Genomic DNA, 23,928 nt, shown 5'->3' with positions numbered 1-23,928 from the left:
ATGGGCTGTGCGGAGAAAGAGCTGTGGCATGCAGTCTACAGAAAGCACCCCCAGAGCTGTGCACTGATCAGTGATTGTGACTGTAGCGGAGTGGTGTTGGGCCCAATGCCTCGGCTGGTGTCTTGCGGCACCAACAGCCATGACAATACCACAGCAGTGCGGTCCTCCGAGATGAGTTTGTATCTCACCGTGAGGGCACCATGCAGATACTCTGCAATAATCCTGATCCTCAAACCCAGTTTGACAGGAAATTCGACTCACTTTCTTTCCTATGAAAAAAATGGAGTCCCCAATGTATTCAAGGCTGAATTTAGGGCAATTTAGAACTTGACAGCTGGGTTACTCCGTCAAAAACGTGACGGATATCCGATCCACCGTATTACCAATGCAATAGGATGTAATGCCCTTGTAATAAGGCAGACGGGATAGATGTCACATTTGTGATGGAGTACACATCCGTCAAACTCTAAATTAGGACCTATGTTTACCAACTTTACATTTCAGCCTTGCAGGATAACAAAGTTAGTGAATGTTGAACTTTGAGAGCAGGAGGATGAAGTTGTCAAACTTTGCACAAGGAAAAGTTTTTTTTCTTCGCCAGTTGGTATTCCCGGCACCCAGAAGTCCTGCAGGACATGTTTCCTTAGGATAACAGTTTCCCTGTTACCTGCTAGGGTGGATGATTTTGAGTACGAGGATGACATACAAAGGGTGGCCCGACGAGCTGCATCTTTCCAAAACCCCACTGCCGGAAGTGCCTTCCTGGAACTTCCTGCATCGAGCAGAGGGATTAAGATGGCATGTTGATACACTGTAAGTCAACGGCTACAAAGTAGCGTGCTTGTGACCCTGCACAGCAACAGGAACATCCCAACAAGGGAAAACGTGTTTCAATTTTGCCCACACCTTTATAGTCCTGATACATTGGCCAACAGAATGTTGCATTCTGGGACACGCATAGCTGTAGAGCAGCCAGCCGAACAAGCAGTCCTAAAACTAAGACATATGGCCATGTGGTACCACTTATGCCCTGTGCCCTTGGCAGTTAAAGGAACATTTCTACCGTCAGAGTGGGTGGGTATGGTGAGGTGGAATGGACAAAGAATTCCCTAGTGTACAGGAGTGTGAGAGAGGGGATCGTTGTGAGAGAGTGTGTGGTAAATGGACTTTTTCATGGTTACTTTTTCTTGTCTTATTACTTAACAGTGTCAAAATCAAATAGTACCCTCTTCAAAAGCGGGGCTTTAGGGAGGCTGACCTTGGAAAGACTCATTTGCTTGCCATTTGCCGAATTATTTACCTGTTTTCAGGCTCAGACACCTTCAACCTTTTTCTTTTTAGCTCAGAACCCTTTAATCATTGGCTTGAAGCATTTTCAACCACATCTTGAATCGGCCCACATGAGTATTTTAGTCTCAGCTCTATTGGCTTGGCATGGTTATCTGGAGCACTCCAGTGCATGCAAATCAAGAGAATATGGCACACAATAAATCTCATTGTTATGAAATATAAAGCATATTTATGAATATCAAAAATTCAAGGTCGAAAATTTATAATATCATTATACAACATGAATCATACTAGTCAAACTAATAGATACAATACACTATGATGTCAATACAGATGGCAAACGATCAGACAGTATGCAATGCGAATATAGTACAATTTATGTCTTCGCATATCATGTCCGATCGAACAGCACAGCCATGACTAATGTGGTTCATGCTGTATGAGGGTATTCACGGGCGTAGCTTCAGAGGAGTGTTTGGGGTGTTACACCCCCCCTAATAAGTGTATTTTACGTTAAATATGCAGGTACAGATGCTGTCTGTCGCATATTGTTAGATGTCAATCGGATTTCACAAGGGATGTTTACATACACAAAGACAAAAATGCTCACCCACTTTCTCTTTTGAAAGTCATCAAAATATTGGTTATTTTACAAAATATTGTGTTTTCTCTCATAGTAGTTCTGCCAATCCGATTTCCTCCCCTTTCCATTGCCTCATAGGCCCCTATCAGGCACCCTGCTAGGCATGTAATGTATTTAAACATGGCTGTTGGAAAATCTGAAGCCCCCCTCCCCAAAATCTTGCCGACTAAGATTATATTGTGAATTTTTTACCTTGAATCTATTGATATTTATGCTATATGTTTTATAATAAATGGGAATTATTTGTTTGCAATATTGCTTTGATTTGCTTGAATTGGAGTGCTCCAGATAATTATGGAATGCTATGATGGGCTTGGTTTGTTTGCAATTCCCACACGTACACTTTGCTGTGACAGAGTGTTGTCTGGTGTAGCACATTTTTCTTATTTTCTGACTGACCTCTTTGTGTCTGTGCAGGTTCTTTTTTGGTCCACTGCTGCAAATTGTAATAGGCATTCTTTCTATTGGCTGTTTGGGTGTATCCTTCCATCGCCATTGGGAAGAATGAGGAACTATTAACATATGAAACATATGCACACCTGTAATTATTTATCCCACCCAAGCATTGTATACACAAAGCAATCATTTTTTTCAAATAAGTTTGCAATTTGGCATGCTTTTTGAATTTCTACTGCCAGTGTTTGACTGCAAGCATCACCCCTATTGTCTCTGCAAATGCTTGTTTTTAAGTCTGTGTTAATGGGCGTCTTCTTTCTTTGAACAATGACAGTGTGTATTATCTTTATCTTATGAGTAGTGGGTGGAAAAGTAGCAATAGAGCCAAAGGATGGGGTTCCCCTACATGAAATTTAGTAGCAGAATAAACTAAGGGGAATATTTTGAGGTAGGGAGAATTTCTTTATTTTTTGTTTTTTAAAAAGACATAGGGAGCATGTTTAAGTGATATAGTGATATTAAACTACAAGTTTAGTGTAACTAGTTTTAGTCCAAGTTCAGATGTTTAGGACTCTTGTTGTGAAGGTTGATGAATTTTTCATTAAAATGTTACAGTTCCTTTTCGACGAACTTGTAGAAGATGAACTTGACTATGAAAATGTATTCGATGAAAATGAACTCGACGAAAAAGCATAGATGCAGTGAGAGGCCACTTACAATACTTACCTAGTCATCGCTACTTTGCGGCTTCACCGCATAAAACATATGTTCTGTCACTATAGCATTGCCTCTTTAAAAAACCAGGAGGCACTGGCACATGCAAAACACCCCGTATACAGCCTGTCACTGCGGGCTGCATCGTTCAGTGATGTGTCTTGAACACGGCTGCGCCGCACCGAACAAAAGGAGCGCGCTTAATAAACACAGATTAGAAATCACATAATAATGACTATCATCACAACAAGCCCCCCTCCTCAGCCACTTACCACCAGGAAAACAGTAGTCAGCGCCCATGCTATTAGGAAACAAAGGCTTTCTATGGGAAGCCGCAAGAAAAAACCACCCACCACCACCACCACGCCGCCGCGGTCTGAGCACCGGCACATGTGGAGGGTTCCAAGTGTGCTGTGTCTGTCAAGAGACTCCTTGGACTCATATGAGGCCTCTGCAGGCATCCTTGGCTCCATTGAAGCTTAATCTATACACTGTTACAGTGTGACATCCAATGAGCCTAGACTTCTAAAATTATGTATTTATATAAACTACACACACATACCACACAAGCACATACACACACACACGTATAGAGGACACATACTGAGCAGCAATGGTCCTATACTCCATTAAATGCTGATTATGGTGACATGATACACTATAGGGTTTAATGGGTCGTTGAACACTGTTACCCACCAAAGCGTCATGTTGTGGTGCCTATTTTTAGTGGGGTTTCTTGTGATTTTGATGGCCACTTGGTTCCACCTAGAGTCCAGTAGGGAGATTCTAGTCTACTTATAGTGCTTTATCCCAATGCTGTGGACCTTGGGGTGGAAGTGGGGGGGGGGACGACTTAATCTTCCCACCATACCTGTGTGAGAAGATCAGTGGCTTTTGTGCTTTGTTCATGGTGAGTTTGTGTCAATATCTTTCAATTTAGTGTAAGAACTATGGGGCTGATTAAAATGGTAGTTGGACGAGCATCCGACTGCCATTGTTTCTGGACTGCACGACAAGTAGGCAGTGGTCCGGACCTCCAAATTACAATGCAACCTCCGTGTAGGCAGTCGGAAACATGCCTTTTTGCATTGAGGCTTGTGTTGCAGCCAAAAAAAGGCTAGCAGCACCAGCCTCACTGCAAAAAGGCATGTTTAGAAACATCCCTACACCGTGTGCCAGGCACCCTGTGGTGCCTGGCATATGGTGCATGGATGTTTTGGAGGGCATCATGGGTGCCCCCGGGCCCATAGCAGCAGAACAGGGGAGATGGGCACCCTGCTAAGAGCCCCCAAACTCGCTTTCGGTTTGTCTTTCATTGTCAACCAGACCGCCATGAAAAGGCAGAGGGAAAGGGACATCATAATCCTGGCGGCGATGCCTGCGCAGGCACCAACGCCATTCAGGGATTACCTGTCTGACCGCTGCCCCGATGGGATCTCCGATTCTGTCAGAGGTGGTAGTCTTTCTCCCCCACCCACAGCGTTCTGACCACTGGCATCGTAATTCGGCAGTGGGACCGAGACCCTGGATGTCGGAGTGACCGTCATCAATAGCCTGTCGGTAGTGGCCCGTACGACATCGTAATCGGCCCCTATGTCTACTCTCCCTCAGGATACACATAGACGCTGTTACAGTGTTGATGCATGTTCAGTGTGTGAGATATTTGCCTTCCCAGTGTCAGCGAATCTCTTCCCTGTAGATTGGGACATGGGAACATTATGGTTCAAGGAAGAAGACCCATGAGGTTGCGGTGGGGCACTTGATGATTTCAGGGGTGCCTGGACTAGGCTGTGCATGCTATGTATCTAAGACTAGACTATAGGCATGCCTGCTCTGGTGTGACCCCAAATGTGTGAAACCTAACCACAGCTCTGTCCTTTGTAGGGAGCACTGTAGCGCTGAAACAGATAATGCTGAATGCAGACACCTGCAAGATTCACTCCAGGGCTTTTGGGAGAATAGATCAGACATCATTGACAGCTGTCAGTCTCAAGGACTAGTTTCCTTTGTCTGCGCACACAAAGTGGATCATGATAATAAACCACACCACTAGTCTGAAGGTTGCGTTGCTTCTAAAGGTCATGAAAACCTGATGTTGCTTCGTTAGTGTGAGGATTTTGGTGCATTATATGACATGGCTGTGCAGCCTTACGATGTGATACACTTACAAAAACTGTCTTAGGTCCAGTCAGGCTTGTTTGCAGGACCTTAAGCTCAACCTTGGGTGGCCATAGCTTCGAGCAGCAAAGCTCAAACAAAGGAACTAGTGTAAGGCATTCAACAGTACAAAACAATGAAATACGAAAGCCACAAAACACAAAAGAAATCTTACACAAATTTATAAAAATAGATTCTATTTTTATGCAATTTTAGAGTCCAAGATGAGTAAAATCCACCAGAGGGTTCCAGAGATACAGATTTTTAAAAACAACTTAAATCTTAGTTTAACCGCAAACAAATAATGGTAACCATAAAGGAGGTAAACTTTCTGAAAGTTAGTAAGAGTTGAGTTTGACTACTTCTGCCACACTGGGAGACCAAATCTGACAAGAGAAGGTCTGGCTCACCAATGAGGAGTATTTGGACAGTTACTTGGCCACCATAGTGTTTTCCAGTCCAGTTACAAACTTTAAAGCACAAACGCCATATACTTCAATGGAGTGGTCCTGATGCTGCTTATGCAGGAGATGTGAGATGCCCGAAGTTGCTTTGGGTGCTGTGCGGTTATTCCTTGGTCCACGGCTCAGGTAGAGCGACTATGGCTACAGTGTTCAGGGTCCCTTGAAGTCTTCTTCAAGACAACAGCAGGCCAGCTGAGGCTGGAGTACCGGTCTCCGTACACAAAGGTCCCAACAATAACCTTTGTGGAGGCTGTTGTCCATCCTGGGTGACCAATCTGGACTCAGACACTCCTGGGTCCTGCTCACATGGGTGCAACTTTTGGTTGTTGAGGATCGGTCTCTTGGGTCGCCTTTGGCAATTAGGAGAGATTCTTCTGAAGTGGCTACTGACTTGCCGAATTGGGCAACTTCAGCTTTGATGGCCCTTGCTCTGGTTCCAGGGTGTTCGCTTACTGACCCTTGGAGTAAGTTCTTGGGGCTGGGGCTGGGGTGTGACTTTTACCTGAGCCAGGGGCCAGAGGCACAGTCCTCTCTTCACTAGCCCAAGGTTTGGCAGGTGCAGTCCAGCACACAGTGCAGCCTCTCTTTGCGCACTTCAGGAGTCAACAGATCTGTCCTTATTCCAGTTCCGACATGTTTGAAGGTGCAAGGTGCCAGGGCTTCCATATTTATTCCTAGAAAGTGTGCTGGGGGATGTTGTGGTCACTAGCCAAGGGGCTACCAGGTCCCGTCCCTTTTGGTGATGACTTTCCGGCTATGTGGGGCATCTTGCAATCCCAGAGTGCACTATTCTGCCCACTCTGGATGTCGGGAACCTTCCTCGGATGTTTGAAGATTGTTAGCCCACCCTAAAGGCATGGCCACCTGTGGGCTACACACCCACGGGAAAACTGGTATGGGCACTCTTCTCCCCTCACTGTTCCTGCCGCCAGCCTGTCTACCTGAACAAAAAGCAGACCCTCAAGAGAGTGATTGCAATTTGCCCAACAAAGGAAGATCGCCTTTGAAGCTCACCTTTTGAGCTAAAGCCATCACCGGCTTCCTGAGAAGGGGAGATGACACCTCGCTCTGTAGCAGGCTGCTCTTGTTCCTAAGTCTGAGATTCATTCACACTACTCCTCAGGAAGGCAGAAAGCTGCCTGATGCCCAGTGACCGTGTGAGGCCACTGGACAAACTGGGTCAATGGGGCTACGAACTCTCCCACAACAAAACAGTTTCATAATATACTGCTTCTTGCCTTAGGGCTCGACGGGCCTTCCCCAGGGGACTCTTACATCTATTGTTGAAGGAAGTGAGGGACATTGCCATTAGTTTGAATGGCAAAGTCAAACTGACAGAGTTACCACTGCCCTTCCAGGCTGCAGTGGCAGGCTGGGAGCCCTTTTGTACCTTGTCACGCACAGGATGGCACCATCAGTGCTGCAACCATGGGTGGACCCTCAGCCTTACATGCCCTGGGGACCATATACTAGGGAGTTACAAGTAAGTCAGTTTCTGCCAATAGGAGCTAGCCAATTCGACATACACTTTGTAAGGGGTTAGAGCACTGGCACTAAGGTCGGGTTAGTAGGCCTTAGTGACCTCTAAGCGTTGATAAACCAGCAGCACCAGTCCATAAACGTGGGGGTGAACATGCAAAAAGAGGCATTTCCTTACAGTTAGAAAATAAAACGAGTTGCCCATTATATAATTTTTTTAACATTGTACTTAATTTGGTTAAATCAACCAGATAATTTCATTTTTCAATATCTGTGTAAAAACAATACACTATGTGGCTACCAGTGGAAAAAAAGACCTTAAACACATGTTCCTTTATGCCGATGACAAGCTGGGGTTTTAGAGAAGGCATGCATTGCCATACAAGTACCACATTTTATATCAACAAGTGAGGGGGGTTGAAGATGTTCTTTGCGATGCCCAGCTAACAATATGCCTTTGGTTGCGATTACAATGTTCAGGTTTTGTTTACCTTTCATGGACAGAATAGTGACTACACAAAGGACAGTGGTGAAGCTCTGGCAGTCTGTTTCCCTGCTTTCATTTTTCATGCATTAAATGTCTCTAAACGAATAAACCAGATTGAAGCTAATCGGATCGAGAAACTAATGTCTGTGACTCTACATTGGACGAAATCCACAATTTCGCGGGCATGATGCAATTTCTGTGTATTGTGGAAATAAATAATTCATGAGCACGGCTTAATCCCTATGGAATATCGGATTTGAAAGCACTGGGTTGGTGCAATAACAGTGGCCAAAGGTGCAATAAAGTGTAATTGGTTTGGCTGGTGTTACTGCACAAACGCTAGTGGTTACAAAACCCATAATTCACGAGAGTGATGTCATAACGGTGAATTGTCATTAAGAATTTACCAGAAAGATGCAATGTCCACGAATTACAGATTTCACAGAATCAAAAACGTGGGATTTGCAGGCACATGCATCAAAAGAAAAACCGGTCGCAAACGGGCAGATTCTCAGAATCTGCCCCTTAGCGACCGGTATTTTAGCATTTGGGATGCATCATCCCAAATGCAAAAATCGCAATTTAAGGAATCTCTAAAATGCGATTACTTAAATTGCGATTGCATTTAAGGAATCCCAAATTGAGATTCCTTAAATGCAATGCATTAAAGTAAAAAAAAATTGCGATTTCGCTAATAGGGGGAGCAAATTACCATGAAGTTGAACTTCATGGTAATTTGCAAAAACTTTGAAAAATGCACTTTTGTGCATTTTTCAAAGTTTCATGTTGCGCACACACATGCCCTTAGGACGTGTGTGTGAAACATATGTGCACAGATCTATTTTAGGGGTGCAAAAGGGTGTCATTTTGACACTCTTGCACCCTTGAAATTGCATGAGCAATTTGCGAGTACCTACGGGTACTCGCAAATTGCTCATGCAATCTCCAATTCATTCCTATGGGCCTGGAGGCCCATAGGAATGAATAGGACGGCATTCCTTAATTGCGACTCGCAATTTGCGAGTTGCAATTAAGGAATGTGTGGGAATCACTATTTTTATAGCGATTCCTACATGCATAGGCTTTTGCAATTCCTTAATTGCGATTCCTTAATAATCCCAATTAAGGAATCGCAAAGGCCTACGTTGATGCATGTGCCAGATAGTGTTTTAGTCTGCATTATTGCACACCTTTCAGTCTCTAATATCGAAAAGTGCCTTTAAGTAATCAAAATTTCTAAACATGCTGACCAACTTGAACATGACACTTTCTACCATCATTGGTCTCCCTATGAGAGGTAAACAATACTTAATTTCCAAGAGCAGACCCAAAACTCAAAAAACCTGCAGACAAAATATGTTAAAAAATATATACATGTATATCTATATCTATATATATATATGTCTCCCTGAACTTCTAAATATCTTGCTAGGCCCAATGCACAGGCACCCTTAACTTAATCAAAGAAAATATAATTGCTTCTTATTGGACCAATCATGTTGGCTTAAAATGTCAAAATTCTTCGCTTTACGAGGTATATAATGGAGATACTCAAGTTCTTCAGCGGCAGCCATTTTCTCCTAATAGCGTTTTACATTACATATAATTTTCGGAGTTCAGAATGCAAAATTACTTCTTTCTATGTTTGACACAAAAGTGACAAATTTCCCGGTTCCCTCCCAAGTTGATTTTTAAAAACAAGTGAAGAAAAAGGATCAAATACTTTGTACTTCATACTTGCAGTTCCCTGGTAAGATGTACGCTGGGAATACAACATTCTGTATATCTACGTGACGTGACAGAATATGGTTCCAACAAAATCGAGGGATATGATATTGAAAGGTTTAGTTTTTATACAATCTCTATACCCAACATCACATATGTACCATGGCTATATACATCTCTGTCTCTCTGTCTCTCTGTCTCTCTGTCTCTGTGTCTCTCTGTCTCTGTGTCTCTGTCTCTCTGTCTCTCTGTCTCTCTGTCTCTCTGTCTCTCTCTGTCTCTCTGTGTCTCTCTCTGTCTCTCTCTGTCTCTCTGTCTCTCTCTGTCTCTGTTTCTCTCTCTCTCTCTGTCTCTCTCTGTATATATATATATATATATATATATATATATATATATATATATATATAGATCAAGGCCCGAGGGAGGGGCTGAAACGCGTCATGGCGACTGTTTGCACAAAATAAAATTCAAGCACTGAATTGCGGTCCGTATCCGTCTGTTTTTTTCCGTAGGACTGTGCATTGGAAGCGCAATATCTGGATATATATATATATATATATATTATCTACTGGCGGTCGCCAGTAGATAGCTATAGTAAGGACCGTGTTTCCATAGGAAATCCGCAACATTCTATTTGGAATAACTTTGTCGCCGGTTGACGAATTATATATATACACACATACACACACACACACAAGGTACATAGATGTGGAGTTAAGAATAGTCTTTTCTTACCTCCTTCTCTTTCCTTACGATTTTTCGTCCCACGATATTGTTATAACGATATTGTATCCAGTCAATAGTTGTGGTTCGATATTACCTCCTAAAATCCCTGATAAGACACACAGCTGTTTCTAGCACTCAGTAGGAAGGCAGCATAAACTGAACAATAATCAAGAGGTGCTCTTGACTATAAAATTTGATTTGCAGCATATTTTTCTTTAGCTTCCTAAATGTTATCTCTTGCTCTCACTTCTAAACCCAACCATTCCTCCTGACAATGAAACTTCAGAAAAAGCAATTACCCTTAAAAATCTCCAAATATATTTTCACATTGACATAAACTGGTCACGAGCTCCTATCTGAAAATAAGTTTGAACCGATTACTCATTTCCAGTGATATTTTTCAAAATAAAACATGGTCCACATCTTCCAGCCTTTACTCGCCTCCTATTTATCAGAAAATATAATTTTTGTTCCTGTCAAATTCCATTTCACAACATAGTATAAGCATTTTGACATGAGAAAATGTGCATTTTTCGATTTCATGAATTGAATCTGCACTGCAATTTTCTTGCCCATGCTGCTGAGCGTGTTGATTTATGATTTAGTTTGCTTTAGTTAATTTAAAAAATATTTTTCCAAGCAGTAAAATGTTGATTGAAAGAAGTAAATTGTATGTTGCAAGATATATTATTTGGCTGTGGGTCTAAACAAAAGGCATAGAAATAATGGGATTTTTTTTCAGAATATATTGCTGTTAGAGTGTGGTTGGTTTTGCTTTTGCTCGTCGCGCTGTCTGTAACAATCAGTTGTTGATTGCAAGGATTGCCTGTTTTTTTCGCTCTTCACAGGGATAATTCTGACTGAACAAAGGGCAATGTAGTAGTTGGAGGGAGTATTTCATGTTTTGGTTATTCAGAGGCATTTGTGTGCGCGGAGATGAATTCACAGATGAGAACTACAGGGAACTCATTTTCTATGCTTTCCTTCTCTTACAATCTGTCATTCAATGGAATGATGTCATGCCTGTGAATTATGGAAAATAATGCATGTGTCTGATATTCCCAGGCACTAAGGGTTTTGAAATTACTGCTGTTTGTGTAATAAAAATAACCAAACATATGTCTGAGTGTGTGTATACAAGGCACTGCAAAGAACTAAACAGTCATGCAGCGGCCAATCACATAGCGAGTGCCACATTTTATATACATATGGAAGAGGTTACTGTGCAAACCCTAAAGGCGGAAAGGAGAAGATCAGTTTGCAGCATGGTTTCACTGACCCTCCATCCCAGGTGCACTGCTAAGGATAGCAAATGACATCACTGATGACACCACTTGGGACCTAGTTGGTGAGTGACATTGCCGATCGCATCACCACTGAGATCCCCGATGACGTCGCCTGAGTGAATGAGTGTCATGCGTCCTTCTGGTGCTTTGTTTTCCATCGAGGCTAATGGCCTGGGATGGTGACACCATATGCGCATGTGCGCAGGAAGCTGTCCAATCCGGGATGTCTGTTCACATGACCAAAGGTGCACACTCATGGAATCTTTCTATAGGTGTACGGTAAAGTCTCTTGAGGTGCACTTGTGTCGTTTACGTCGTAACTGCCCACAAACGGTCATGGATCGCCCATGACGCCCATTGGTTCTTCTCAGCAACGATGAAGCACCTAGAATTTACGATTGGGGTAACAGTCATGTTTTCATCTGCAAAATATTGGGACCCATCAGAAGGAGAAGTGCTGCAAATGGTTCTTGACTCAAGGTGTCCAGTCTTGACCGCCATGACATTACCTCATGGCTAGAGTAAATGAGAAAATCTGACCTGGTCTCCATATAGGGGATGGTAAAGGTGTGGTAAGGGATTAAAAAAGCCAGGTCAGGTCAAGGTAGGATCCCCACACTTAGTCTGGAAGGGCTTCCTGCAGGTCATCAACCTTCATGAGAAGGCAAGGTCTTTTTGTTTCAATCTTGAGCAACTGGCTGCAGGATGTTCTCTGCTCTTGGGCATCACACTCCCTCACAATGACCTCCAAGAAGGCTTCTGTCTGCTGAGCATTGCTTCTTGGCTTCCTGGAAGGAGACCACCCCCTCTTCCCTTATAGGTTAGGTCATAGCAGCACAGCTTCCTCCATAGTCAACATGTCAGAAGCACTGGAAAATCAAGATATTTCAAGAGACCTGTTGCTGGTCAGGTGCCCCTGTGCGCTGGCAGAACAGAGCTTCTTCGTTACTACAGATGAATACATGTTCTCCTAAGGTGGCTATTGTGAGGGCACTAGGAGGAATCTAGGGCCAATCAAGGCAGGAGCCGGGGTCAGAGTTCCTTCGTCTGGCTCACAAAAGTAGCCAGCATCTTTGTTGTCCTTCATCAATATCCAACAAAGGAGAAGTAGGGCAAGCAATAGCTGGTCAAATCATGCACAAGCTGGTCAAGCAAATGTGGATTTCTAGGCCGACAGGAAAAGCTTCCTTAGTAGGTGCTCTCTGATTTCAAGACAGTCCTGGGGTGGCCACAAAGGGGGAGGCAGACAGCAGTATATGGCCCCAGGATGTGAACTGGGCCCCACACAAGTTTGAAATAACAACAAAGTGATGAATGGAGTGCTTGAATTAATCTCAGCTACTTGCTATTCCCATGCCACCTCAGTTTGGACCCAGCCATATGCAAATCCGTCTAGATCCAGCTAAAGTAGGAACAGTCCTGTCCGAACTGCCAGGCCAGGGCCACCCTGAACTGAAATACAAGCAACCCAGGAGTGATTAGGGCTCATGTGTAATAAATGTGTCGAGTATGGATTGGGTTGAGTGGCACAGTGAGCACGGGACCCACGTAGGAGCATACCCATCACAGTCCAGTACAAACTGGGGTGGCATGATGAGTGAAAACGATGGATTGGGAAGTGCCCTCAAACAATCACCAATGGCTGAGATAATTCCAAGCATTGCATCCATCACTTCATTTCATTTTTCATGCCCCACACACATTTAAAGCAGGGGTGTGCTTTCTTCTTCCAACTCTGGAAGCCAATATGCCCAGGCCATCTCACCCACTTGGGTCAATCTTTCATCATACATGGAGGAGTCTGGCTGAAAGTATGCTGCAGCCAGGAACCGGAGAGTATGACACTGGCTCGAAGGCAGAGCCCCAGAGGCCTATGTCCATACCCTGTTTAGGCAGCTCATCTTGTGCTGCACAGACTATGTCCTTGCAAAGTGCACCGTTCATGCCACAAGGCCTCCCTGCACACTGTAAACCCAAACACGCAAGGGAAATCTCTGGCAGAGGGGAATGACCCTAGTCAGCTGGACTAAGGTGGGTGGGTGTATCTCAGACCCTTCATATAGTGGAACAGCTCAAAAAAACTGACGTGCCCCTCAGCAGAAGCTGACCAGCTACCAGCCAGTCTGTATCCTTGGGAAGGGACAGCAACCACTAGCTTCAGGCGCTTTAGCACCTCTTGAGGTATACTAAGCACTACATAAATGGAATTACAATACAATGCACTCTACAACTTTAAATGCTTCTCCATACCAGCGTCGCAACACAAAAACATATGGCGCGTCTCCGGTGGGCTTGCAGATGATAACTCCACTGGCGTAAAGGAATACTAGGTTCGGTAAGTCACCCAAAGGGGAAGGATGGCACAGCTGTCCGTGCAGTGCAGGGGCCTCCGTCCTTACATAACATTTTATGGCTGCTCTAGAGCACGTTGAAACACCACCCCCACCACCACCACTGCATACTGAATGATCAATTGCATGTCTCATCCCACAGGTAGTGAAAGACAGCCATAACTGGGATGCAGTGGGCCCTGCACGCCTCTAGCCTGCGGTGCCACTGCACCTGCTGCCCCTATGATCGCTACACCACTGCGCATAAGCTGCAATCTTACCAGGTGCGTTGCGCTCCACTCTGCGGCATGCTTGAAGCGCCCACATGCCAAGAATGCCATGGCAGACACAGACCAAGACAGCCCACTCCTTACCTACAGCATGTGGCCCCACCCCCCTGTTACCCAGCAACGCCAACTGCCATTCTTGGCCGTGACATTTGGGAGTTTTTTTCTCCTGCTGCTTGCTAAAGAGTAGTCGTTCAGTGCAAGGATTCCTCCCCAGCCCACTTTACACCCTCCTATCCTTTACTGCTCTTCGTCCATCACACTGCTAAGCGCTGTCTCCCGCAACAATAGTCGCAATTCGATGTTCACCCCACATGACATGGAAACACTTCCCACATAGGATCAAAACAAAGACAACACCCTCCTAACCACAGCCCTGAACAGTGCGGCGTGCTGCCTGTATAGGCAGGGCTTTAAGTGGGCCGGGTCTGTCCGGGTCTGCGCACCGGCAGTTTTTTTTTTGGTACCCTCGAAACGGGTCTCTATCGGGCTCTATTTTCGAACTGTGAAGCACTTTTGCTACAGGAAACGCCCGATGCCCGGGCAAGCCAGCCCGGCCCTGCTCAACAACCCCGTTCTCTCCCGCATTTACCTGTGATCAGGCGCGCAACACCCATTGAACTCAAAGGGCTTCAGCCCCCCCCCCCCCCCCCCCCCCCGTCGTGTGTGGCAGCCCGGGATGAGACCGCTCCCCGGGCAGAAACAAAGCCGCGCCTGAGCACTTCACAGGTCTTTAAAAAGACCATTTGCATGTTAATGAGGCCTCGCTGTTGGTTCACCCCTTGTAAGAACCCCCGCAGCTCCACTCTGCCTAGATTCAGCCCCCCCACCCCCAAAATCAGCGCCACTCAGCCTACTGTTTAACGATTCAGCCCCCCCCCCCCCGAAATGTTTGCTTTGCCCCCCCCCCCAACATTAACTAGCAAGTTATTTCGCTGGTCGCTTTTTCACAAGCTCGGAACTTTGGCAGTGATGTTTCCCCTTGATAGAGAAGTTTCAGTTTGTGTATTTGGATTCCATGCCCATTCCTTCTATGTCCTCTCTGCTGAAACTGCTCTCTGAAGTGTCAAATTTTATTAATACTAAACAAAAATCGCACTACCGTGCCAGGGCCAGACTTGGCGTTGATAATGATTGTTTGAAAAGGGTGTGACGTCCCATAAATGCATGTGACCGGGCCACAGCTTAATTTAGACATATCCGTAACGAATGTAATTACAGTTTAAAAGGAATAAATGAAACTTGAAAGGTTTCGCCAGCCGGAGTTTTGTCCTTTCTCTGGTGTGCGTTACTGCTATTACATCAAAGTGAACTAAGAAAGGAACTTAAATACAATCCTTTATTATCTTTTGCTGGATGCGACTTCATGATTTTCTTAAGCACACAGTGCTAGTTATTTTGATTTAGACCACGCCCCTACTCAGATAGGCCACGCCCCTTCAAGACATTAACCACGCCCCTTTTAGAGCACCCCCAGTTTTTTTTCCCACTTAAAGCACTGTGTATAGGTAAGCGCTTCAACGTCCCATACAGGGGTAGTAAGTGCTATAAATGCTACAATTCACCCACTAACTTTCCCTAGGTGAATGGGCGCCTGCGCCGAGCCCTCCCTCGCAAGCTCCTGCCCCAGCTGTTGGGCTCTTGTACAGATAGGAGTCAGTGGTTTTCGTGGTGTGTTAGTTTGAATTATCTTGCAGCAGTGATTTGTGGTTTATCATGTCACCAGAACCCCTTCATAGTACACTGTAGCAACATAATACGCGAGTACCTGCTGTTTATGATATAGAATCCATATTAGTTCATCGACGTCCAAGCAGGGCCAGGATTAAAAACAAAGTTTTTACGTTGAATCGTCGTTTTAAGAGCAGCCCGTTCCAGTTTGGACAATAAACCGCCGCGCGTGATATTTCAAATGTTGTTATTTTGGGTCTGGGTTCAGCGGATATGTTTTTTCAAAGGTGCCATGCACGTCAACCCCTGAGGAGACACAGCAGAGCGTCTCACGGGCCAGCACCCGAGGCGGAGCCTAAGGAAGGGAGATAACGGCACCCATAGCCTTCTAACGAGGGCCGAGGGAGCCCCAGCGGCGCCCACGTGGCCACACCCAGGAAACGCAGCGGGGCTCTCCACAGCCCCCCAACATCCCAACAGCCACTGACCAGCCATCGGGGAGACGTAGCATCCCCAACCCAAGCCGAGCACCCACTCAAAGGGACCCCGAGACTTCGGACCCGCCTACCCCAGCCGAGTGCCCACTCACCCGATCCCTAAGAGAAAAGGGTGCCCCTGTGTGAGACAACCGCGATGAAACACGGCCCCCCTACAGTCCGGCAAGCTCTGAGGGACACCCTAAGGAAAAAGCGCCCTCCACAGTCAGCACCCTCTGAGGGACACCCTAAGGAAACACCCCCCTCTACAGTCAGCACCCTCTAAGGGACACCCTAAGGAAACAGCCCCTCTACAGTCCGCCCCTCTTTGAGGGACACCCTAAGGAAACAGCCCCCTCCACAGTCCGCACCCTCTGAGGGACATCCTAAGGAAACAGCCCCTCTACAGTCAGCACCCTCTGAGGGATATCCTAAGGAAACAGCCCCTCTACAGTCAGCACACTCTGAGGGACACCCTAAGGAAACAGCCCCCTCCACAGTCAGCTCCCTCTGAGGGACACCCTAAGGAAACAGCCCCCTCCACAGTCCGCACCCTCTGAGGGACATCCTAAGGAAACGGCCCTTCTACAGTCAGCACCCTCTGAGGGACATCCTAAGCAAACAGCCCCCTCCACAGTCAGCTCCCTCTGAGGGACACCCTAAGGAAACAGCCCCCTCCACAGTCCGGCACCCTCTGAGGGACACCCTAAGGAAACAGCCCCCTCCACAGTCAGCTCCCTCTGAGGGACATCCTAAGGAAACAGCCCCCTCCACAGTCCGGCACCCTCTAAGGGACACCCTAAGGAAACAGCCCCCTCCACAGTCTGCACCATCTGAGGGACACCCTAAGGAAACATCCCCCTCCACAGTCCGCAACCTCTGAGGGACACCCTAAGGAAACAGCCCCCTCCACCCATACCCTGGCATCCTCTGAGGGACACCCTAAGGAAACAGCCCCCTCCACAGTCCGCACCCTCTGAGGGACATCCTAAGGAAACAGCCCCTCTACAGTCAGCACCCTCTGAGGGACACCCTAAGGAAACAGCCCCCTCCACAGTCAGCTCCCTCTGAGGGACACCCTAAGGAAACAGCCCCCTCCACAGTCCGGCACCCTCTGAGGGACACCCTAAGGAAACAGCCCCCTCCACAGTCAGCTCCCTCTGAGGGACATCCTAAGGAAACAGCCCCCTCCACAGTCCGGCACCCTCTAAGGGACACCCTAAGGAAACAGCCCCCTCCACAGTCTGCACCATCTGAGGGACACCCTAAGGAAACATCCCCCTCCACAGTCCGCAACCTCTGAGGGACACCCTAAGGAAACAGCCCCCTCCACCCATACCCTGGCATCCTCTGAGGGACACCCTAAGGAAACAGCCCCCTCCACAGTCTGCAACCTCTGAGGGTCATCCTAAGGAAACATCCCCTCTACAGTCAGCATCCTCTGAGGGACACCCTAAGGATACAGCACCCTCCACCCATAGCCTGGCATCCTCCGAGGGACATCCTAAGGAACCAGCCTCGTTACAGTCAGCATCATCTGAGGGACACCCTAAGGAAACAGCCCCTCTACAGTCAGCACCCTCTGAGGGATACCCTAAGGAAACAGCCCCCTCCACAGTCAGCTCCCTCTGAGGGACACCCTAAGGAAACAGCCCCTCCACAGTCAGCACCCTCTGAGGGACACCCTAAGGAAACAGCCCCTCCACAGTCCGCAACCTCTGAGGGACACCCTAAGGAAACAGCCCCTCCACAGTCAGCACCCTCTGAGGGACACCGTAAGGAAACAGCCCCCTCCACAGTCCACAACCTCTGAGGGACACCCTAAGGAAACAGCCCCCTCCACAGTCAGCTCCCTCTGAGGGACACCCTAAGGAAACAGCCCCCTCCACAGTCAGCTCCCTCTGAGGGACACCGTAAGGAAACAGCCCCCTCCACAGTCCGCAACCTCTGAGGGACACCCTAAGGAAACAGCCCCCTCCACAGTCAGCACCCTCTGAGGGACATCCTAAGGAAACAGTCCCCTCCACAGTCCGCAACCTCTGAGGGACATCCTAAGGAAACAGTCCCCTCCACAGTCCGCAACCTCTGAGGGACATCCTAAGGAAACATCCCCTCTACAGTCCGGAACCCTCTGAGGGACACCCTAAGGAAACATCCCCCTCCACAGTCCGCAACCTCTGAGGGACACCCTAAGGAAACAGGCCCCTCTACAGTCCAGCGCACTCTCAGTTGCCCTCTTCCTCCGCACACAGCCCACCACTGAGCACTCCAGTGAAACACAAGTCCAGCGCCCAGAACCATCGAGTGGCCCCCCGGGTGGCCCGGCGTCCAGCACCGCTGCCCTGCATGCACGGGAGAGCGAGAGACCTGTCCCTCCAGGAGCGCCCTAGGGAGACACAGGAGCATCCTTCACAACTCCGCCCCTCCCAGAGCACAACAAAGCGCACCCCGAGGACGCACTGCAGCCTCCAACTGTCCGGCGCACAGCAACGGGCACTAAGGAGACACACAACCCCTGCACAGTCCGGTACCCCCACAACACTCCGTAGCCGGGCACATAACGCGCACCCCGAGGAGACAGAGAAGCCCCTCTGCAGTTTAGCCGAGAAGACACAGCACCCCCTCCACGGTCCAGCAGAGAAGACACAGCACCCCCTCTACGGTCCAGGTGAGAAGACACAGGACCCTTCCACAGTCCAGCTGAGAAGACAAAGCACCCCCTCCAGAGTCTAGTAGAGAAGACACAGCACCCCCTCCACAGTCCAGCACAGAGGACACAGCACCCCCTCCACGGTCCAGCACAGAGGACACAGCACCCCCTCCACGGTCCAGCACAGAGGACACAGCACCCCCTCCGGAGTCCAGCTGAGAAGACAAAGCACCCCCTCCACAGTCCAGCAGAGAAGACACAGCACCCCCTCCAAAGTCCAGCAGGGAAGACACAGCACCCACTCCACAGAACAGCATGGAAGGCACAGCACCCCATCCACAGACCAGCAGGGAAGACACAGCACCCCATCCACAGACCAGCATGGAAGGCACAGCACCCCCTCCACAGTCCAGCACAGAGGACACAGCACCCCCTCCACGGTCCAGCACAGAGGACACAGCACCCCCTCCACGGTCCAGCACAGAGGACACAGCACCCCCTCCGGAGTCCAGCTGAGAAGACACAGCACCCCTCCACAGTCCAGCAGAGAAGACACAGCACCCCCTCCAAAGTCCAGCAGGGAAGACACAGCACCCACTCCACAGAACAGCATGGAAGGCACACCACCCCCTCCACAGCCCAGCAGAGAAGACACAGCACCGCCGCCACAGTCCAGTAGAACAGACACAGCACCCCCTCCACTGTCCAGCAGAGAAGACATAGCACCCCCTCCACAGTCCAGCAGAGAAGACACAGCACCCCCTCCACAGACCAGCAGGGAAGACACAGCACCCCATCCACAGACCAGCATGGAAGGCACAGCACCCCCTCCACAGTCCAGCAGAGAAGACACAGCACCACCTCCACAGTCCAGCAGAGAAGACACAGCACCACCTCCACAGGCCAGCAGAGAAGACACAGAACTCCCTCCACAGACCAGCAGAGAAGACACAGCACCCCCACTCCACAGTCCAGCAGAGAAGACAGGAGCCTTCCCCACAACCCAGCACCCTCCATCACTCCTCGGCCCAGCACACAACAAAGCGCATCCCGAGGAGACACAACAGCCCTCTCCACAGTCCAGCTGCCACCAATGGGAACCTAGAGGAGACACAACAGCCCTCTCCACAGTCCAGCTGCCACCAGTGGGCACCTAGAGGAGGCACAGCAGCCCTCTCCACAGCCCAGTACTCCACCCTCAGAGTAGCACCCATCAACGCCCACCCCAAAGCGACACAGCAGTTCCTCTGCAGTCCAGAGCCCACCAAAGCGCCCCCCTCCACTCCGCACCCCAGCACTCCTCAAAGCGCACCCATAAGGAGACACAGCAACCCCCTCTGCGTTCCAGCACCCACCAAAGGTCACCCCGAGGAGACACAGCAGCCCCCTTCCAAAGTACAGCACAGACCAAAGCGCCCCCCGAAGAGACACCGAGCCCCGCCACGGTCCAGCAGCCAGTCGTACGCCCAAAGCCAGTAGCGTACAACAAAATGATGCCCCCCACCAGCATGTAACGAGGGGGCCCCTCTGTCCGCATCTCACAGATATTGATAGACCTTGGCCTGAATGGGGTCACCCTAAAGGTGTAGTGCTGGGACTGTCGCGTGCGCCACCGGGGCCTGCGTTACGCCTCTGACTGTAGCGCACCGTAAGGAGACACAAAGACCCTCCGCAGTCCAAACCCCACCAAAGCGCTCTCTGAGGAGACGCGGCTGTCCCTCACAGCCCAACAGCCACCAGATGCCCCCACAGACATAGAAGCCCTCCCCCCCCCCCCCCCCCAGAGCCCGGCAGCCACAGAAGGGCCCATGAGACCCAGCAGAGCAGTCCACAGCCCGATACCCGCTGCGAGCCATTCAAAGTGGTAATCTCCAACCCCCTACACAGGTGCATCCCCCCTCTACGTGCACCCAAAGGTAAACGACCAGACCCCTTCCTACAGCCCTGCGACCACCGGGCCGCCCCGTAAGAAGTAGGTAAGACGACCAAACTCTCTCTTAAGAGGGCTCTAGCGCCGGACAGCCACGTCTCTCTCAAGAGACCGGTTTTGGGGTCAGCAGAGACCCAGGTCTGCAGGGATACGCAGGGGTGGAGGGGCTCGGCACCATGCCCCTCCACCCTTGCGGGTAAAAACCTACCCAAACGGGGACTGCTTGGATGTCCCAAACGTCTCCATATTTGCCCCGGGGTCATCCTTACTTGTGGAAGTGTGCCCCCGCCCAAATTCATGCATCCCACCGCATACCCCCTCCAAAATCCGTCTTATACCAGGCAGGACCGTTAACACATCTCCTACGATAACACCAGTCCGCATAGGAGCTGGGCACATTACCCTCTTCCCGTAGAAGCGGAGAGAGCCGCTGCCCAACTTCACGTGTCTCGCGCCAGCCGCGCTCGGACCGCCGGAAGGGCTCACATGCACAGCGTGCCACTGACCACCACAACAAACGCCGCATGCAGACTGGACTCACCGCTCGACGGGATGCCCAGGAGTGTGCTGGCCAAGAGCAGGGACAGCGCCCCGGTGCCAGGGGGGGAGGGCGCTCCGTGCCACCATGAGCCCATCGCTGGCGGCGAGGGTGCCCACGCCTGGGGGTCCGGGGCTCAGCCCCCGCGCGGGCTGTCCAGGTGTGCCCACATGCCAGAGCCCGCAGGAGTCCCCATGGGCCCCCGCTGCCGCAGGTGTGCTCTTCTCCGCGCTTGGCTGGGAGAAGGGTCCCAGGTAAGTGGGGGCAGCAGGATGAAGGTGCGCTGCTTGGGTGCCCCCCAGTGCCCGGCCCCCGGAGGCGGCTGCGCAGGGTCCCAGAGATGCCGTGCAGCCCCCGCGAGAGGACGTGGGGGCTGCGGGTGCCCCGGTTCTCCTCGCCTGGCAAAGCTGCCCGCACCGCTCGTCTCTTGCACGGCACTGCAGGGAAGAAGCAGTGATGGAGAGAGCCAGACTGGCAGATGAGGGAGAGGCGCGCTGGTGGAGGCAAAACACGGCCTGGAGCGCGATCGGGATCCAGTTAGACCACTACCAGGACTGTCTGCCAGGCGCTCCTGTCGCAGCCGGGCCCCTCCATCCACAGTGAACGGAGGGTCTGAAGCCCACCGCAGAATGGCCAACGGCATCTAATATTATAGCGCAGGCGGTTATTGCACCACGGCTGAGATCTATGTAAATTCTTCAGGCTGCATGATCCAAACCAAACGAACAGCGGAGATAGTTAATGCACCTGCTGTAGATCTATGAGTTTTAACCCGCTGGTGATATGTTCCAATCCTATTAAGAAAGCTCAGTGGGTTAACGTAACAACTACAGAGATATCTGTAGCCACTTAATGCGTCACAGGTGCGAATTAGCTCTACGCCCACCAAGGTGATAAGATATGTACCATCGAATTGGTTCAATATTAAACTTGCCATCTAAATGACCGAACCTACCGTTCTTTCGCAAAAAGCACGGGTTATTTTTTAGAACAAATGGGCTGAATTGTGTTTTGCTGGAGGGATAACTATTTTGGTGGCGGGTTCACACGCATGGGTCCTGATGAGTGCATGGCGCCCAAGAGACAAAGGTCCTTAAGAAAGGCTGAAATCGAAGCCTGGACAGATTTGCGTCCAAATCGTTCTTGAATTTGTAGTGCTATGTGTGCCCGTGCTTCCTCGCAGGATTATTGACTCTAGCGTGGATTCGAACCAGGAATTCTGCGAGGGAACCAGGAATTCTGCGAGGGAGTCATGCACACCGTGTGATCCTGGGCAAATCACCTGGTGCCTGCAACTTTTTGCTGCACATGACATATGTGGCGCTGTAAAACGCAGAGTCACCCCTTGGGTTGTCTTTGGCGCGTAATAACAGAGGTATATTGTTAACCCATCCACAGTTCTAATTTTATCGACCTTGGAAGGATGAAAGGCTGAGTGAATCCGCCAGCATTGGTACTCGTGAATTCAAACAGCCCCCAGAGCTGCTTTAGTCCTCACCTGGTCCATCTCCGAGGACTCATCGGTACACCTTCCAGACCATCCTAAACAGTCCGGTGGGTGCGGAGGGAAGGGGGAGGTACAGGTGTACAATCGAACCATTTTCCACCCGGATTCACAGAACAAAACGACTCGCACGTCTTTGGCATCTGAAAACGGAGCTCTTGCCAAGCCTCGCTCAGTAAGTAACGTTACTCTCAGTGGTACGTGCCCACGGCTCCCCTATCTCGGCGATGCACGGTTCAGGGGCATGGCGCCATACAAATATATACACAGAATCAATTAACCGACATCCTACCATCCCAGACCGTCTCAGAGGTGTCACCTCTCTAGATATATCTGTCCCGCATGCGTCGTGTCTCTCTGAAAGCGCCTCGAAGCTGAGCACACCTCCGAGGGACATTGGAGCGTGCAGACATACCACCACAACCACTGTATCCACTCCCTGTGGCTGGCTTGACACCCCGTGTCAGCGGCTGGACCTCAGACACCGGCTGCGCCCTCGGGCCCGCGCCGACAGCTTTATCGATTGCGGAAGCATCCGAGCCTGGGAGGAAGGCCGGGGCTCTCGGAGTGAGGCTGCGCGGGCCCTGGGCAGGCTGTCCGGGCCTGCTGCGGGGGAGGGGCCCACAGGGAGACCCTGAGGGCTCGCCTACGGGGGTGCAGCCATGGCTAGAGGAATCCCTGAACTGCGTGGGTCGTTCTGTAGGGGGTCTGGCCTGAGGCCACCCAATTACATTGATGTGTTTTATAGAAGGGGCCCTGGGCGCATCCAGTTTGATATTTAACTTGATGAATGGTCTCCGGAGGAACCCACTCCGAGAGGGAAAACCTGGACTGGATCTGCGCGAAGGTTTACCTGCACCGAATGAATGCATGTGCCCTGGGATCGCACACAACAGATATGAGACGGAAGCTTTGGACTGGACGCACGATCCAGACCAACGGAAAGTACTCGCAGTCCTCGCGAGAAGGACGTGCTGACGGAGGGCTCAGCGTGGACTATCCCGAGGACTCTGTGTAATTCCCCTCTGGGATTAACGATAGATTAGAGAAGGAAAACATGAAACGAATGGCTGCGCCTAATGGAATGCGCTGCCAAAGCCTTCCACGAAATGCAAAAAAAAACATAACCCGATGTCCTTGCCCCATTAAAGCAACTCATGATGTAAGAGCCCTCT

The 23,928-nt window shown here is 49.5% G+C and overlaps 1 protein-coding gene across 2 annotated transcripts in view; it reads right to left on the bottom strand.

The window, feature by feature from the left end:
* UNC5A (unc-5 netrin receptor A) overlaps positions 1–21,669 on the bottom strand; it is an 841,139-nt gene extending 819,470 nt beyond the window's left edge. For both annotated transcript variants that reach the window (XM_085618304.1, XM_085618305.1), the window contains exon 1: positions 21,253–21,669. In XM_085618304.1, coding sequence (XP_085474430.1) covers positions 21,253–21,346 — 94 coding nt within the window. In that variant the 5' untranslated portion in view covers positions 21,347–21,669. The remainder of the gene's footprint in view (positions 1–21,252) is intronic.
* Between the last annotated feature and the right edge of the window lie 2,259 nt (positions 21,670–23,928).

The sequence above is a fragment of the Triturus cristatus genome, chromosome 7 (assembly GCF_964204655.1).
Source record: "Triturus cristatus chromosome 7, aTriCri1.1, whole genome shotgun sequence".
Taxonomy (NCBI): Eukaryota; Metazoa; Chordata; class Amphibia; order Caudata; family Salamandridae; genus Triturus; species Triturus cristatus.
Note: the sequence above shows the minus strand (reverse complement) of the source record. Positions and strands in the feature narration are given on the sequence as shown.